The 17,941-nt window shown below is 46.7% G+C and overlaps 1 protein-coding gene across 3 annotated transcripts in view; it reads left to right on the top strand.

The window, feature by feature from the left end:
• Positions 1–17,941, top strand: part of LOC122563033 (RNA helicase MOV-10-like) — a 92,307-nt gene that overhangs the window by 68,080 nt on the left and 6,286 nt on the right. For all 3 annotated transcript variants that reach the window (XM_043716360.2, XM_043716359.2, XM_087973439.1), the window contains exons 15-19: positions 5,897–6,005; positions 10,866–10,983; positions 12,956–13,147; positions 14,920–14,994; positions 16,534–16,659. In XM_043716360.2, coding sequence (XP_043572295.2) covers positions 5,897–6,005; positions 10,866–10,983; positions 12,956–13,147; positions 14,920–14,994; positions 16,534–16,659 — 620 coding nt within the window. The remainder of the gene's footprint in view (positions 1–5,896; positions 6,006–10,865; positions 10,984–12,955; positions 13,148–14,919; positions 14,995–16,533; positions 16,660–17,941) is intronic.

Genomic DNA, 17,941 nt, shown 5'->3' with positions numbered 1-17,941 from the left:
AAATCTTTTCTGAACCCTCTCCGGTTTCACAACATCCTTCTGATAGGAAGGAGACCAGAATTGCATGCAATATTCCAACTGTGGCCTAACCAATGTCCTGTACAGCCACAACATGACCTCCTAACATCTGTACTCAATACTCTGACCAGTAAAGGAAAGCTTGCCAAATGCTGCCTTCACTATCCTATCTACCTGTGACTCTAGTTTCAAGGAACTATGAACCTGCACTCCAAGGTCTCTTTGTTCAGCAACACTCCCTAGGACCTTACCATTAAGTGTATAACTTCTGCTAAGATTTGCTTTCCCAAAATGCAGCACCTCACATTCATCTAAATTAAACTCTATCTGCCACTGCTCAGCCCATTGGCTCATCTGATCAAGATCGCGTTGTAATCTGAGGTAAGCTTCTTCATTGCTGTCCTTTACACCTCCAATTTTGGTGTCATCTGCAAATTTACTAACTGTACCTCTTATGCTAGCATCCAAATCATTTATATAAATGACGTAAAGTAGAGGACCCAGCACCGATCCTTGTGGCACTCCACTGGTCACAGGCCTCCAGTCTGAAAAACAACCCTCCACCACCACCCTCTGTCTTCTACCTTTGAGCCAGTTCTGTATCCAAATGGCTAGTTCTCCCTGTGTTCCATGAGATCTAACCTTGCTAATCAGTCTCCCATGGGAACCTTGTCGAACGCCTTACTGAAGTCCATATAGATCACATCTACTGCTCTGCCCTCATCAATCCTCTTTGTTACTTCGTCAAAAAACTCAATCAAGTTTGTGAGACATGATTTCCCACGCATAAAGCCATGTTGACTACCTATAATCAGTCTTTGCCTTTCCAAATACATGTACATCCTGTCCCTCAGGATTCCCTCCAGCAACTTGCCCACCACCGAGGTCAGGCTCACTGGTCTATAGTTCCCTGGCTTGTCCTTACCACCTTTCTTAAACAGTGGCACCACGTTAGCCAACTCCAGTCTTCCGGCACCTCACCTGTGATTATTGATGATACAAATATCTCAGCAAAAGGCCCAGCAATCACTTCCCTAGCTATCCACAGAGCTCTAGGGTACACCTGATCAGGTCCTAGGGATTTGTCCACTTTTATGCGTTTCAAGATATCCAGCACCACCATCTCTGTAATAAGAATATTTTTCAACATGTCATTGTCTATTTCCCTACATTCTATATCTTCCATGTCCTTTTCCACAGTAAATACTGATGCAAAATACTCATTTAGTGTCTACCCCATCTCCCGCTGCTCTACACATAGGCTGCCTTGCTGATCTTTGAGGAGTCCTATTCTCTCCTTAGTTACCCTTTTGTCCTTAATGTATTTATAATCACTTTGGATTCTCCTTAACCCTATTTGCCAAAGCAATCTCATGTCCTCTTTTTGCCCTCATGATTTCCCTCTTACGTATGCTCCTACTGCCTTTATGCTCATTTTAAGGATTCAATCGACCTCTGCTGTCTATACCTGACACTTGGTTCCTTCTTTTTCTTCACGAAAACCTTAATTTCTCTAGTCGTCCAGTGTTCTGTACACCTACCAGCATTTCCTTTCACCCTAATAGGAATATACTGTCTTTGGATTCTCGTTATCTCATTTCTGAAGGCTTCCTGTTTTCCAGTCATCCCTATGCCTGTGAACATCTGCCCCCAATCAACTTTTGGAAGTCCTCTGTGACTACCTGGTCAGGTCCAACCCACCCTCCCGTCCTGGCACCTTCCCCTGCCACCGCAGGAATTGCAAAACCTGTGCCCACGCCACCTCCCTCACCTTCATCCAAGGCCCCAAAGGAGCCTTCCACATCCACCAAAGTTTTACCTGCACATCCACCAATATCATTTATTGTACCCGTTGTTCCCGATGCGGTCTCCTCTACATTGGAGAGACTGGATGTCTCCTAGCAGAGCGCCTTAGGGAACATCTCCGGGACACCTGCACCACTCAACCACACCTTCCCGTGGCCCAATGTTTCAACTACCCCCCCCCCCCCCCCCCCAACTCAGCCGAGGACATGGAGGTCCTGGGCCTCCTCCATCGCCACTCCCTCACCACCCAACGCCTGGAGGAAGAACGCCTCATCGTCCGCCTCGGAACACTTCAACCCCAGGGCATCAATATGGACTTCACCAGTTTCCTCATTTCCCCTCCTCCCACCTTACCCCAGTTCCAACCTTCCAGCTCAGCACTGTCCCCATGACCTGTCCTACCTGCCAATCTCCCTTCCCAACTATCCGCTCCACCCTCCTCTCTGACCTATTACCTTCATCCCCACCTCCCTTCACCTATTGTACTCTTTGCTACCTTCTCCCTGGCCCCACTCCCTCCCATTTATCTCTCCACCCTGGAGGCTTCCTGCCTGTATTCCTGATGAAGGGCTTTTGCCTGAAACATCAATTTTCCTGCTCCTTGGATGCTGCCTGACCTGTGCTTTTCCTGCACCACTCTGATCTAAGAGATATACAGCATGGAAACAGACCCTTCAGTCCAACCCGTCCATGCCGACCAGATATCCCAACCCAATTTAGTCCCACCTACCAGCACCCGGCCCATGTCCCTCCAAACCCTTCCTAGTCATATACCCATCCAAATGCCTTTTAAATGTTGCAATTGTACCAGCCTCCACGACTTCCTCTGGCAGCTCATTCCATACACGTACCACCCTCTGCGTGAAAATGTTGCCCCGTAGGTCTCTTTTATATCTTTCCCCTCTCACCCTAAACCTATGCCCTCTAGTTCTTGCCTAATACCATCAAAATTGGCCTTCCTCCAATTTAGATCTGGTCCACCCTCTTCCGTCGCTATTTTTGAAACTAATAGAATTATGGTCGCTGGCCCCAAAGTGCTCCCCCACTGATAACTCAGTCACCTGCCCTGCCTTACTTCCCAAGAGTAGGTCAAGCTTTGCACCTTCTCTAGTAGGTACATCCACATACTGAATCAGAAAAGCTTTTTGTACACACTTAACAATTTCCTCTCCATCTAAGCCATTAACACTATGGCAGTCCCAGTCTATGCTTGGAAAGTTAAAATCCCCTACTATAATAGCCCTATTATTCTTACAGATCACTGAGATCTCCTTACAAATTTGTTTCTCAGTTTCCCGCTGACTATTGTGAGGCGGGGGGCTATAATACAATCTCAATAAGGTGATCATCCCTTTCCTGTTTCTCAATTCCACCCAAATACCTTCCCTGGATGTATTTCTGGGAATATCCTCCCTCAGCACAGCTGTAATTACCCTTATCAAAAATGCCACTCCCCCTCCCCTCTTGCCTCACTTTCTATCCTTCCTGTAGCATTTGTATCCTGGAACATTTAGCTGCCAGTCCTGCCCATCCCTGAGCCATGTTTCTGTAATTGCTATGATATCCCAGTCCCATGTTCCTAACCATGCCCTGAGTTCATCTGCCTTCCCTGTTAGGCCTCTTGCATTGAAGTCAATGCAGTTTAATTTATCAGTGTAGCTCCAGGTCTAGCCAGTTAAGTATTCTCAACTGCAAATACTTTGTGTTTATGGTTTTGAGGAGCAGGACATTCTGACTGTCTGTAGCTGCTCGAGATCAATGTTGACTTTCTGACCTTTTATTTAATGCATATCTTTGGTTGCACTGTTGTGATGGATGTTGAATATTGACCCAGCTCACTGGCACCTTCTTGTGGCCAGTCACTGGAATAGGTTCTCTAGCATTTTGGCAGCACCCTTTCACACTGTGAAATGTGGCAGGGTTAAACACTGAGGGGAAGGAGACAGGCGAACAGGTGACTGAACAAAGCTGAAATTTACCTCCGAGGAGAGATGTGGACCCTGGGGGAAAGGCTTCTGTTCAGGCAGTGAATTCCAAAGTTTAGAGTCCAGACAGCTGCCGATGGCGAGATTAAAATCTGGGAGGAGAGGTGAAGATACAGACGTGGGTGAGAATTCCAAAATAGGAGTTCCACTTATGGGGGAAAAATCTTGTAAATTAGTTTTACAGCCTAGGAAGGTGGACCTGTTTATACAGTTTCTGGATCAGTGTTGCTGGAAGAGCACAGCAATTCAGGCAGCATCCGAAGACAGGCAAAATCGACGTTTCGGGCAAAAGCCCTTCATCAGGAATAAAGGCAGAGAGCCTGAAGCGTGGGGAGATAAGCTAGAGGAGGGTGGGGGTGGGGAGAGAGTGGCATAGAGTACAATAGGTCAGTGGGGAAGGAGATGAAGGTGATAGGTCAGGGAGGAGAGGGTGGAGTGGATAGGTGGAAAAGGAGCTGGGCAGGTCGGACAAGTCCGGACAGGTCAGGGGATCGAGTTGCTGGAGGTTAGAAGCTAGGATGAGGTGGGGGAAGGGGAAATGAGGAAACTGTTGAAATCCACATTGATGCCCTGGGGTTGAAGTGTTCCGAGGCGGAAGATGAGGCGTTCTTCCTCCATGCGTCTGGTGGTGAGGGAGCGGCGGTGGAGGAGGCCCAGCACCTCCATATCCTCGGCAGAGTGGGAGGGGGAGTTGAAATGTTGAGCCACAGGGCAGTGTGGTTGATTGGTGCGGGTGTCTCGGAGATGTTCCCTAAAGCGCTCTGCTAGGAGGCGACTTGACACTGACATCTTCTACAAACCCATCGACTCCCACAGCTACCTGGATTACACCTCTTCCCACCCTACCTCTTGCAAAAATGCCATCCCGTATTCCCAATTCCTCCGCCTCCGCCGTATCTGCTCCCAGGAGGAGCGGTTCCACCATAGAACACACCAGATGGCCTCCTTCTTTAGAGACCGCAATTTCCCTTCCCACGTGGTTAAAGATGCCCTCCAACGCATCTCATCCACATCGCGCACCTCCGCCCTCAGACCCAACCCCTCCAACCGCAACAAGGACAGAACGCCCCTGGTGCTCACCTTCCACCCTACCAACCTTCGCATAGACCAAATCATCCGCTGACATTTCCGCCACCTCCAAACAGACCCCACCACCAGGGATATATTTCCCTCCCCACCCCTCTCCGCCTTCCGCAAAGACCATTCCCTCCGTGACTACCTGGTCAGGTCCACGCCCCCCTACGACCCACCCTCCCATCCTGGCACTTTCCCCTGCCACCGCAGGAACTGTAAAACCTGCGCCCACACCTCCTCCCTCACCTCTATCCAAGGCCCCAAAGGAGCTTTCCACATCCATCAAAGTTTTACCTGCACATCCACTAATATCATCTATTGTATCCGTTGCTCCCGATGCGGTCTCCTCTACATTGGGGAGACTGGGCGCCTCCTAGCAGAGCGCTTTAGGGAACATCTCCGAGACACCCGCACCAATCAACCAAATCGCCCAGTGGCTCAACATTTCAACTCCCCCTCCCACTCTGCCGAGGATATGGAGGTGCTGGGCCTCCTCCACCGCCGCTCCCTCACCACCAGACGCATGGAGGAAGAACGCCTCATCTTCCGCCTCGGAACACTTCAACCCCAGGGCATCAATGTGGATTTCAACAGTTTCCTAATTTCCCCTTCCCCCACCTCACCCTAGCTTCTAACCTCCAGCAACTCGATCCCCTGACCTGTCCGGACTTGTCCGATCTGCCCAGCTCCTTTTCCACCTATCCACTCCACCCTCTCCTCCCTGACCTATCACCTTCATCTCCTTCCCCACTGACCTATTGTACTCTATGCCACTCTCTCCCCACCCCCACCCTCCTCTAGCTTATCTCTCCACGCTTCAGGCTCTCTGCCTTTATTCCTGATGAAGGGCTTTTGCCCGAAACGTCGATTTTGCCTGTCCTCGGATGCTGCCTGAATTGCTGTGCTCTTCCAGCACCACTGATCCAGAATCTGGTTTCCAGCATCTGCAGTCATTGTTTTTACCCTGTTTATACAGTTAATGGGTCTACAGTAACTTACTGTTTTTGTTTCAGACCTGTCTTTCCTGGAAAGGTTAATGAGTGGGAACACCCTTTACCAGAAGCACCCAAGCACTGGCTGCTATGATAAACATTTTGTAACAAAACTTCTGCGTAATTATAGGTGAGTTCACAGCCTCTCGTGAGGCCAGTGTCTCTGATCAGATTATACTTTCGCTCCTTTTCTACCTGGGCCCATGAACTTTGATCATCACTTTTCCTCGTTCTGAGGAATACTCCTCTCCAAAGCATTAACTCTGCTTTCTCTCCACTGTTGCTGCCAGACCTGCTGAGTTTCTCCAGCTATTACTGTTTTTATTTCCAATTTTCAGCATCCACAGCATTTTGCTTTTATTTGATGTCTGTCTGTCTCTCCCTCCGTTTTGAGTTTGATTTGCAGCTCCTGGTGCTCTGACCAGTTGGTCAGTGTCAGTGCTGAGCTGGATCCTGATCAGTGAGTTCTCCTGTAGGCTGTTCCTGTACAGTGTGCGTGAGTCCACATCGATCCAGCCTTTCACAATCTCCAATCCAACCCCTTTTCCCTATCCCTGTGGGCCCCGCTCTACCAGCTGAGGTGAGTTGCCTCCCGGTCAGGTGATGCTGTGTGTTTTTGGCGATATAACTCCAGTGGTACTGGGAGCATCCCGTTCCCTCACCGGGTCCCTGTTCTCTTTGTGAAATTGGTTCAAGGCTTTAGGTAGGACCCCACTCACTCGCACACAATCGCGCTTGTTCCCCTCCTCCTCTTGCCTGAGATTCTGAGGTTAGTGGAAATGTGATTGGTTCACTTGAACATTGAACCTTTGTGTGACTCAATGAGGGCAAAGTTCCTTTACTGAGGTAGAAATGGTTTTAAGATCCTTGGGAAGTGATTGGTCTTTTGGACTTTCATAATCTTTTGAAGGAAGGAGTGGTTGCTGGTTCCTTGCTGAAGTTAAATAATGTACTTCCACTATTCAATTATACTGAGCAAATTGGTGAATATTGAATTGTAACAAAAACAAATCCACTTTTTAAAAATACAACAAGGTGATGCAGTTTCCAAATGGGACAACAGACCTTTCTGTTTCCCCAGTTCCACTGTTATTGGAGAGTGAAGGTGGATGAAGGATGAAACCACCCTGTCCATTGAGGGTCCTGTGTGAGGTGGAGGGTAGGGTCTGGTTTAGGCTGCCTCAGTGGAAGGAGGTGAGGTGAGGCTCCAGTGCCCACAGCGTTGTAGATGTGGAACTGTGACATCGCCTGATCAGGCCCCTCAAATAGTCCATTGGCAGATGCTGAACTCTGCTGGGGACAGGTTTCTGTCACAGTCTAGTCACACAGTGGGAGAGTCTATGGAGTAAGCACTGAGCCCTTGGACCCAGTGTTGACCACTGACTGGAGGAGAAAGTAAGGTCTGCAGATGCTGGAGATCAAAGTTGAAACTTTATTGCTGGAACAGCACAGCAGGTCAGGCAGCATCCAGGGAACAGGAGATTCGACGTTTCGGGCACAGGCCCTTCTTCAGGAGTTGACCACTGACTGACAACCTTCCTCTTTCGGTGATATCCACGGTCTCTTACAGTCTCGAGATTGGGAACTCGCTCCATATGGAGTGAGTTACTCCTCCTGTGATTTTAGAGTGAGGAAACTGAGATGGGGTGACACTCCAAAGCCCTAAGTGTCCGGTTTGGCACTTGAGGATTGACACTGTAATCTTCTGGCTCTCCTAAGAGGCAAGAAATGTCTCCTTACATAAAGTTTTCATCTTGGCTTGACAAGGGAATTATATCCAGGAGTTATTAATGTTGGTGATATATAACATTCAGAGATGGCTGTCAGTGAGTAGCAGTGGTATATTTGGGAAGCTAGATATTGATGCAACTTCAGAATTTGGTCATCTAATCCCTAATAATACCACGTTATATGAGCTTGCAGAGCATTGCTCCTTCGTCAGGTGAAGTCTAGCGCTCCAAAAGCTTGTGATTTCAAATAAACCTGTTGGACTATAACCTGGTGTTGTGTGATTTCTGGTTTTGTCCACCAGAGTCCAACACTGTCACCTCCATATCATGGCTACTGATCTTTTTAGGGCAGAGATGGACAGATTCTATTTTAATGAGGGAGTCACAGGTTAAACTTAGAACAGTACAGCACGGTATAGGCCCTTCGGTCCATGATGTTGTGCCGAGCATTTACCTTAACCTAAGACCAACCTAACCCAGACACCCCTCAATTTACTGCCGTCCATGTGCTTGTCCAGCAGTTGCTTAAATGTCCCTAATGTTTCTGACTCTACTCCCACTGCTGGCAGTGTACCCATCACTCTGTGTAACGAACCTACCTTTAACATCTCCCCTAAACCTTTCTCCAATCACCGTAAAATTATGACCCCTCATGACAGCCATTTCTGCCCTGGGGAAAAGTCTCTGGCTATCTACTCTCTCTATGCCTCTCATTACCTTGTCCACCTCTATCAAGTCACCTCTCTTCCTTCTCTCCAGTATGAAAAGTCCCTAGCTCACTCAATCTCTCTTCATAAGACGAGCCCTCCAATCCAGGCTGCATCCTGGTAAATCTCCTCTGCACCCTCTCTAAGGCATCTACATCCTTCCTATACTGAGACGACCAGAACTGGACACAATATTCCAAGTGTGGTCTAACCAGGGTTTTATAGAGCTGCAGCAAAACCTCACGGCTCTTAAACAAAATCCCCCTGTTAATGAAAGCCAAAACACCATATGCCTTTTTAACAAGGAGAAAGTGAGGTCTGCAGATGCTGGAGATCAAAGTTGAAACTTTATTGCTGGAACAGCACAGCAGGTCAGGCAGCATCCAGGGAACAGGAGATTCGACGTTTCGGGCACAGGCCCTTCTTCAGGAATCTGCCTTTTTAACAACCCTATCAACTTGGATGGCAACTTTGAGGGATCTATGTACTTGCACACCCAGATTCCTCTGTTCCTCCCCACTGCCAAGAATTCTGTCTTTAATCCTATATTTAGCATTCAAATTCGACCTTCCAAAATGAATCGCTTTGCATTTATCCAGGTTGAACTCCATCTGCCACTTCTCAGCCCAGCTCTGCATCCTGTCAATATCTTGTTGTAGCCTGCAACAGCCCTCGACACTATCTACAACACCACCAACCTTTGTGTCATAGTAAACTTACTAACTCACCCTTCCACTTCTTCATCCAAGTCATTTATAAAAGCTACAAAGAGCAGAGGCCCAAGGACAGATCCCTGTGGGACACCACTGGTCACTGACCTCCAGATGGAATACTTTCCATCCAATATCACTCGCTGTCTTCTTTTGGCCAGCCAAATTTCCCTGTATCCCATACCTCCTAACTTTCTGAATGAGCCTACCATGGGGAACCTTATTAAATGCCTGACTGAAATCCATGTAACACCACATCAACTGCTCGACCTTCGTCAACTTGTCTCGTCACATCCTCAAAGAACACAATAAGGCTTGTGAGGCATGACCTGCCCCTGACAAAGCCATGCTGACTATCTTTAATCAAGCAATGCTTTTCCAAGTAGTCATAAATCCTATCTCTCAGAATCCTTTCCAGTTCCTTGCTTACCACAGACGTAAGACTGATTTTGGTCTGTAATTCCCAGGGATTTCCCTATTCCCTTTCTTGAACAGAGGAACAACATTCGCCTCCCTCCAATCAGCCGCTACTACTCTCGTGGAGAGTGAGAATACAAAGATCATCGCCAGAGGCACAGCAATCTCATTCCTCGCTTCCTGCAGTAACTTTGGATATATCTGCTCTGGCCCTGGGGACTTATCTATGTTGATGATTCCCAGAATTTCCAGCACATCCAGTTTCTTAAAATCAATCTGTTCAAGTCTTTTAACTTGGTCCACAGTGTTCTCACTATCAACAAGGTCCCTCTCTCTAGTGAATACTGAAGCAAAAAACCCATTTAGGGCCTCCCCTACCTCTTCAGACTCCAGGCACAAGTTCCCTCCACTATCCCTGATCGGCCCTACCTTCTCTCTCTGATCATTCTCTTATTCCTCATGTATGTGTAGAATGCCTTTGGGTTTTCCCTAATCTTTCCTGCTGAGGGTTTTCATGCCCTCTCCTACCCCTTTCCTAGCTACCCTGTAATCCTCTAAAGCTGTGACAGATCCTTGCTTCTTCAGCCTTGAGTAAGCTTCCTGCTTCCTTTTGACAGGAAGCTTCTCTGTTCTTGTCATCCAAGACTCCTTCACCTTCCCATTCCTGGCCTGTCACAGTGAGGCAAAGTTATCCAACACTCTCTAATGCTCTTTAAACAGCCTCCATATTTCTGTTGTGCATTTCCCATAGGACACTTGTTCCCAGTGTATACTCCACAGCTCCTCCTGTTTAATAGCTGTATAATTTCCCCTCCCCCAATTAAATACCTTCCCATACTGTCTGCCCCTATCCCCCTCTATGGCCATGGTACAGTGAGGCAGCTGTGGTCACTGTCACTGAAATGCTCTCCCACCGAGAGATCTGACACCTGGCCTGGCTCGTTGCCTAGCACCAAATCCAATATGGCCTCCCACCTCGTCAGCCTATCAACATATTGAGTCAGGAATCGTTCCTGGACACACCTGACAAAATCCGCTCCATCCAGATCATCTGCTCTAAGGAGGTTCCAATCAGTAATGAGTTTTTGGCGGTTGATGGAAATATGGAGTTAAGACTACAATCAGATCAGCTATGATGTCATGACACGGCAGAGCAGAATATCGGGAGAGAGTGGCTGGCTCCTTTTTAATTTGTGCCTGAGTATTGTCAAACATGCAAGGTGCTGCTGGGGAGGAAGCAAGAATGTGTTGCCCTGTCAGGATGAAGAAGGGTGTAAAGCTGCATATGAAACACTGGGGCTAGTATGGATCTTTTGGGCTGAATGTCCTATTTCTCTGCTGACATATCCTGTAATTAAAAGGGAAATTCTGCTTGTCCATAAGTTAGACTCTTTTGAAGTTATCTAACGTTTCTATGTTTTGTCAGATCGCATCCAAGTATCCTGAGAATTCCCAACGAATTGTTCTACGATAATGAGCTGAAAGCACATGCCGATAAGTTAATCAGTCACTCTTACTGCCAATGGCAAGAGCTACCAAAGAAGGTATGTTTGACAGCGGGAGCTTTATCCTGCTGTTTGATTTACACATCCAGGGTGCCTCTCTGTATTCCGCAAATATCTCTCGCCTCTTCCCCATTCCCCACCCCCACCCCCGCCCCCAGAGTGAGACTCCAATCTCCAGCTCTGCAGAGTTAATTTCCCATCCCCCAATTAAATACCTTCCCATACTGTCTGCCCCTATCCCCCTCTATGGCTATGGTACAGTGAGGCAGCTGTGGTCACTGTCACTGAAATGCAATCGATATTTTAATTCTGCTTCTTGTCTGCGTACTGGAAATAGAGAGAGACTACTGAAGGAAAATTGTTGCTGCTGTAGTTTTGAGGGTGTGCTCATTATAACTTCTGCAGAGCTCTCTTTGTCTGTATGGTACTCTCCTCCTGTCTGAACTGCCCAGTATCACTAAGTTACATTTAATATACCATCTTGTTTCAGCAGCCTTGAACTGGACTTCTGCTTTTACAGAACAAGAAAACATTGAAAGTCCTTGCCCTCTGTATTCCTTTAGCCCTGCAAACTACAGACTTTGGAACTGCAAAACCTGGACAATTTTCCAGGCTTGGGCTGACCAGTGGCCAGTAACATTCAGTCACCCCACACATGGCAGGCAATGGTCAGTAACATTCGCACCACACACGTGCCAGGCAATGGCCATCACCAAAAGGAGAGAATCCAACCACTGCCCCTTGACATTCAATGGTGTTACCGTCACTGAATCCCCCACTATCAACATCCTGAGGGTCTTCATTGACAAGAAACTCAACTGTCCGAGCCATATAAATACTGTGGCAACAAGAGCAAGTCAGAGGCTCACTGAGGACTGTAGTGGGTAACTCATCTCCTGACTCCCCACAACCTGTCCACCATCTACAAGGTACAACTCAGGAGTGTGTTGGAATACTCCCCACTTGCCTGGATGGGGGCAGCTCCAACAACACCCAAGAAGCTCGACACCATCCAGGACAAAGCAGCCCACTTGATTAGCACCTAATCCACAAACATCCCCTCCCTTCACCACTGCTCAGTAGCAGCAGTGTGTACTATCTACAAGATGCACTGCAGAAATTCACCAACAATCCTTAGAAAGTACCTTCCAAACCCATGACCACTTCCTTCTAGAAAGAAAAGGGCAGCAGAGACATGGGAACACCAGCCCTTTGCAAGTTCCCTCCAAGCCACCTCACCATCCTGCCTTGGAAATAGATAGCCGTACCTTCACTGCCGCGCGTTAAAATCCTGGAATTCCCTCCCTAAGGGCATTTTGGTCATCTACAACAAGCTTTCATGGACTCTTCATGTGGACGCACTGGTTACAAAGGCCCAACAGCAACTCTTCTTCCTCAGGCAGCTGAGGAAATTTGGCATGACAGCAAATACCCTTGGCAATTTTTATAGGTGTGCCATCGAGAGCATTCTGTCTGAATGTATCACTACCTGGTATGGCAACTGTACCGTTCCAGATCGGAGACAGTTACAGAGAGTGGTGAACTCGGCCCAGACAATCTCAAAGGCCAACCTCCCATCTATAGAATCTATCTTTTTTTTTGTTTTTGCCGCTGTTTATCTATTATTTACTTATCTATGCTACTTAACTCTGTGATCTGCCTGTACTGCCCGCAAGACACAGTTTTTCACTGTGTCTCGGTACACGTGACCATTTAATTCAATTGTGGGCCCACCTACAACACATGGACTGTAGTGGTTCAAGAAGGCAGCTCACCCCTACCTTCTCAAGGGGGGCAGTTAGGGACAGATCAGCCAATAATGCCCACGTACCATGAATAAGTTTCAGGAGTGAGGAGAAAACTTGCTGGAGGATGGGTGGTTTTGGGAAGGGGATGTGGGATTACAGTATGTGAGTGCTGATCCCTCTGGGGAAGACTGACTGACCTTGATCAGAGGCCATCATACTGGTTTCAGTGCAATCCTGACATTGAATATATTTTTGAATTCTAGGATTTTCCAATAATCTTTCATGGAGTTCTAGGAAAAGATGAGAGGGAGGAAAAGAGCCCATCCTTCTTCAATTCTGAAGAGATCCAGCAAGTCTTGATCTACCTGAAGAAGCTACTGACCAATCAGGGAAAGAAGGGTTTCGCTAAGATTTCACCCAAAGAAATTGGGGTGATTACTCCTTACAGGAAACAGGTTTGGAATTTCTACCTTGGGGCAGTGGAGGTGGAATTAACGAATAGTTACTTGAGAGCAATCAAAAGACATCATGACCCCTCCACTCATTCCCAAATTCCAATTTATTTCTGCCCCACCTGTGTGAGTGTCTGCCTTGACCGTGTACCATCCACCATGGGCTTGCTGTGTTCATGTCAAGAACCATCTCATGCACTTGTGATTCAAATTTACCTTGAACCTCTGAAGTGTCCCCTTTCTCCACTTGCCTGGCAAGTACCTCGCCTCAAACATTTTTCCAACTCCTCATATATATATCTGTGTGTTAGTCTCACTGCTGTCTGTTCTTCACTCAGACCCCTATAACCTCTTACACTGGTTTGAACCACTTCTCAATTTCCCATTGAAAATTCCTGTTGAATCTGTTTTTGCTGCTCCCTTTCTGACACTGATCACTAGGTATGTTTTTTTCAAAAGAAAAGTCACCCCATCTTTCTTCTGGTTTATGCATCAGCAGACTTGCACAGCACAATGGAGAGGGAGTGTGATGGTTGGTAACAGAGGTGGGTTTTAGGGAGGTAATGGGGCAAAGGGAACGTTACCAACAGTGTGGAGCCTGGACAGCTGAAGGCAGTCACTGATGGGTGGGTGTAGTCAGGAAGACTGATGACATATATCACTGGGGAGGAGAGGTGTAGGGATCGATGGAGGTGGCAGTTTAAAAGGGACAGGCACAGAAACACACCAAGTAATAGAGAGAGGGGGGTCTGGCATATCATTCCTGTTTTTCAAAGGGATGTTGAAACTAGTTTGCAGCTGTGGACCTGGCCAGGATTGTTTTTTATTCTTCATTCACAGGATGAGAGTATCGCTGGCTAGGCCAACATTTATTACCCGTCCCTAATTGTCCAAAGGGCTGTTAAGAGTCAGCCACTTTTGCTGTGGGTCTGGAGTCACGTGTAGTCCAGACCAGGTAAGGATGGCAGTTTCCTTCCCTAAGGGAAATTAGTGACCCAGATGGGTTTCTCCAATAATTGTCAATGTGTCTAGGTGGGATTCGAACCCAAATCCCCAGGATGTTACCTTGATTTCTGGATTAGTAGGCCAGTGATCGTATAATGAGGCCATCACCACCTCACTCTAATCATTCATTGCAGGGGACTTATGTGATAAATGTGTGTAGGCTGAGTGTTTTAGCAGAACTGCTGGAGGGAAATGGAATGAAGACACAGAGAACACCTGACATCCAGATTGTGGGCTAAATTGTGAGGAGGGGTTATGCCAATTAGGCCTATTGAATTAAGAAGGTGAAGGGGGTGGTCTGGCTAAACCCGTCCAGAATACTTAGCAGGAAATGGCAAGTTGGATAAAGAGACTATTCCCACTGGTTGCAGACTCTGGAATGAGGGGACAGAGTCTGAGATTTGGGGCCAGACCGTTCAGGAGAGATGGTAGGAAGCACTTCTACTCAAAAGGTGTGGCAGAGGTTTGGAACTCTTCCATAAAAGGCAGTGGGTGCTTGATTATGTGTTCATTTTAAAATCTGAGATACAGTTCTGTGAAACAAATGTGTTGAAGGATATGGGCCAAAGGCAGTTAGATGGAGTTAGGTCATGACTGATCTATGACCTAATTGAATGGCAGAACAGACTTGAGGGGTTGAATGGCCTGTTCCTACATCCTACCTGTGAACATAGAACAGACTTGATGTTGGATGATCCCCTTCTGTGATGATTAGCTGTGGGGACATTCGAGACAGTGCTGTGCTGTTTAATCAGACTTTCTCTTGGCAGGTTGAGAAAATCCGGGAAGCAATTTACCGACTGGACGTGGAGCTGAAGGCTATGAATGACATCAGAGAGTTGAAGGTGTGTGGCAATGCTTAGGTGACTAGTAATGTTGTATTTTATCCCGGCACTGTTTCCTCTTTTTTTTCCAACCTGAACCTTGTGGATTTGGCATTTTCTAAATGTTAATCATTTTATTCAGCAACAAGCAGTCCCTGAATAAAGCTGTCTTTCTTTCTGCGTGGTTTTCTTCCTCCTATGATGAATTTCAGGGCCAGTTCATCTACCTACAACCTCTGGGTGGCCCAGATACATGGCTCTCCATCAGTAGTTTTGAAAGGCAGCCAGTGTTAGTTTCCCTGACATTACAACAGCCAATTTGCACACAGCCAGCTCCCAGAAACAGGAAACTAAAAGTCAAATGCTGGAAATGAGACAAAAATCAATGTGAAATACCCAGCAATTCACGCAGCATCTGTAGAGGTAAGCAATGAACATTCAGAACTGACTTCTGAAAAGAATCCTATTTGACTTGCAAAGTTAATCATTTCTCTGTCCACCGATGCAGCCAGACTTCCTGAGTATTTCCAGCAAATTCTGTGTATTTGTTTTGGTTTAATTTCCACGTTGATGTTGATTGAGGGATAACTGGTCGGGGGAGAACTCCCCTGTTTGTTGAAATAGCAGGAGGTGCCTCCATTTAGCATCTTGTACAGAGACAGTCCGTCTGACAATGCAGGACGGTGAGTGTCCTTTTGAGAATGTGCTCATGCCCCTGCAGTAGGGTTTGACCCCACATCCTCACGACTCTGAGGAGATGGTTCTGGCAACGACACCACAGTTATTCACATTGTGGAGAAGTGAGCTTAACCCATGATGCTTAGTGCTCATTCATGTTGTCGTTTGCAGAAATGAGTTGGTTGATTCACATGAGAGCCTTGAATGTAGAGTTTGAAAATGTAGCCAAGCTATGCAAAGCAAAACTCTACCAAACGTAGCGACTGTGTTGATGGCTTTTCCTGCTGCATCAGATGGACTTTAATAACAAAAGGCAAATGAATCAGCATCTTTCCTTTTCGGAACTGGTGTTTAGTAATGGCCTTTCCTAATTGTTAGCCAGAATCACTTTACTCTCTGAGTCACACTTAAATCAGCTAATTGAAGGTTTTGACTTTAGTCTGAAATCATTTGGTGCGTTTTAACTCTTATCAAACTCTAAATAGCCTGACTGATTTTATACAAAATCAGGAATTGTCTGCAAACCTCAACAAGTCTGACAGCATCTGGGGAGAGAAAGCAGAATTAACATTTCAAAACAAATGACTCTTTGTCAAAACTAGTGAAGTCCTGAAGAAGGGTGACCAGACTCAAAATGTTAATTCTGTTTCTCTCTGCACAGATGCTGTCAGACCTGCTGAGTTTCTCCAGCACTTTGTTTCAGATGACCAGCATCTCCACTTATTTGTTTTATTTGATTTTTGATGTTTGATATTTATTTGGTGACTTTGTAATTGGAGCTAATGGTAATTAAAGCCACTTGCCCAGTGTAGCCAGCACTCCGTGCTGAGACCAGGCATGGGACATGATGGGCACAGATTTAAAGTGTTTGCGTTTCTTTAGGTGGGATCTGTCGAGGAGTTCCAGGGACAAGAACGAAAAGTGATTATCATCTCTACAGTGCGCAGCTGTTCCAATTATTTACAGATGGATGAGGACTTCAACCTGGGCTTCCTTAAAAACCCAAAGGTACTTTTGTTACAACTCATCCCCAAACTCCTCCTCACTCCAGTGATGTTCCTTGCCCCTCCATTGGATTTGAAATATAGTCACGATTGTAGGAAACATGCTCTGAGCTCCCACAACCGGAAATGTAGTCAGTCTTTTCTGAACCCTTTCATTACAAGGATGTTGCCAGGGTTGGATGGTTTGAGCTATAAGGAGAGGCTGAATAGGCTGGGGCTGTTTTCTCTGGAGTATCAGAGGCTGAGGGATGATCTTATAGAGGTTTATAAAATCATCAGGGTCATGATAGGATAAGTGGACAATGTCTTTTCTCTGGGGTGGGGGAGTCCAGACTAGAGGGCATGGATTCAGGGTGAGAGGGGAAAAATATAAAAGGGAGCTAAGGGGCAACTTTTTCACGCAGAGGGTGGTGCGTGTATGGAATGAGCTGCCAGAATAAGTGGTGGAGTTTAGATCAGAGTGGTTCTGGAAAAGCACAGCAGGTCAGGCAGCATCCCAGGAGCAGGAAAATCAACGTTTCGGGCAAAAGCCCTTCATCAGGAATTCCGGGTGCTGCCTGACCTGTGCTTTTCCAGCACCGCTCTGATCTAAACTCTGGTTTCCAGCATCTGCAGTCCTCACTTTTGTCTAGAGGAAGTGGTGAACGCTGGTACAATTACAGCATTTAAAAGGTATCTGGATGGGTATGTGATTAGGAAGGGTTGAGAGGGATATGAGCCAAGTGCTGGCAAATGAGACTTGATTGATTTAAGATATCTGGTTGGCCTGGATAAGTTGGACTGAAGGGTCTGTTTCCATGGTGTACAGCCCTATGACTGTTTGACCATACCATCTGTGTTTGCGATATCAGTTGAAAGATAACTAATAACTCCAGGGCACCGGAGGGAACTCTCCAGCTCTCCGTTTAAGAATAGTCGCTGTGGGAGCAATTCTCTCTGCCTGAGCGAGCAAACAGGATGTCTCCTTTCAGGATAAGTTGGCGGCAGCTTTAAAACAGAGATGAGGAGCAATTTCTTCTCTCAAAGGATCATGAATCTGTCAAATTCACACTAAGAGTGCGTAGGATGCCCAGACACTGAATAAATTTGAGGAGAGACTTTTTAAATTAGTAATGAGTTAAAAGGTTATGGAGAGTGGGCAGGAAGATGGAGATAAGAAGGTCTGCTATGATTGCATTAAATGGTGGAGCAGACTTGAGGGGCTGAATGGCCTATGTTTGCTCCTAGCCCTTCTGTTTAGATGTTTCAGCCAAAAACACTAAATTGGGGAGCCCCTGTGCGACTGT

Source organism: Chiloscyllium plagiosum, unplaced genomic scaffold (assembly GCF_037043375.1).
Source record: "Chiloscyllium plagiosum isolate Xiang-an unplaced genomic scaffold, Cpla_swu_hap1 HiC_scaffold_26, whole genome shotgun sequence".
In the NCBI taxonomy this organism is placed as follows: Eukaryota; Metazoa; Chordata; class Chondrichthyes; order Orectolobiformes; family Hemiscylliidae; genus Chiloscyllium; species Chiloscyllium plagiosum.
This window is presented reverse-complemented; position numbering and strand designations above follow the sequence as displayed.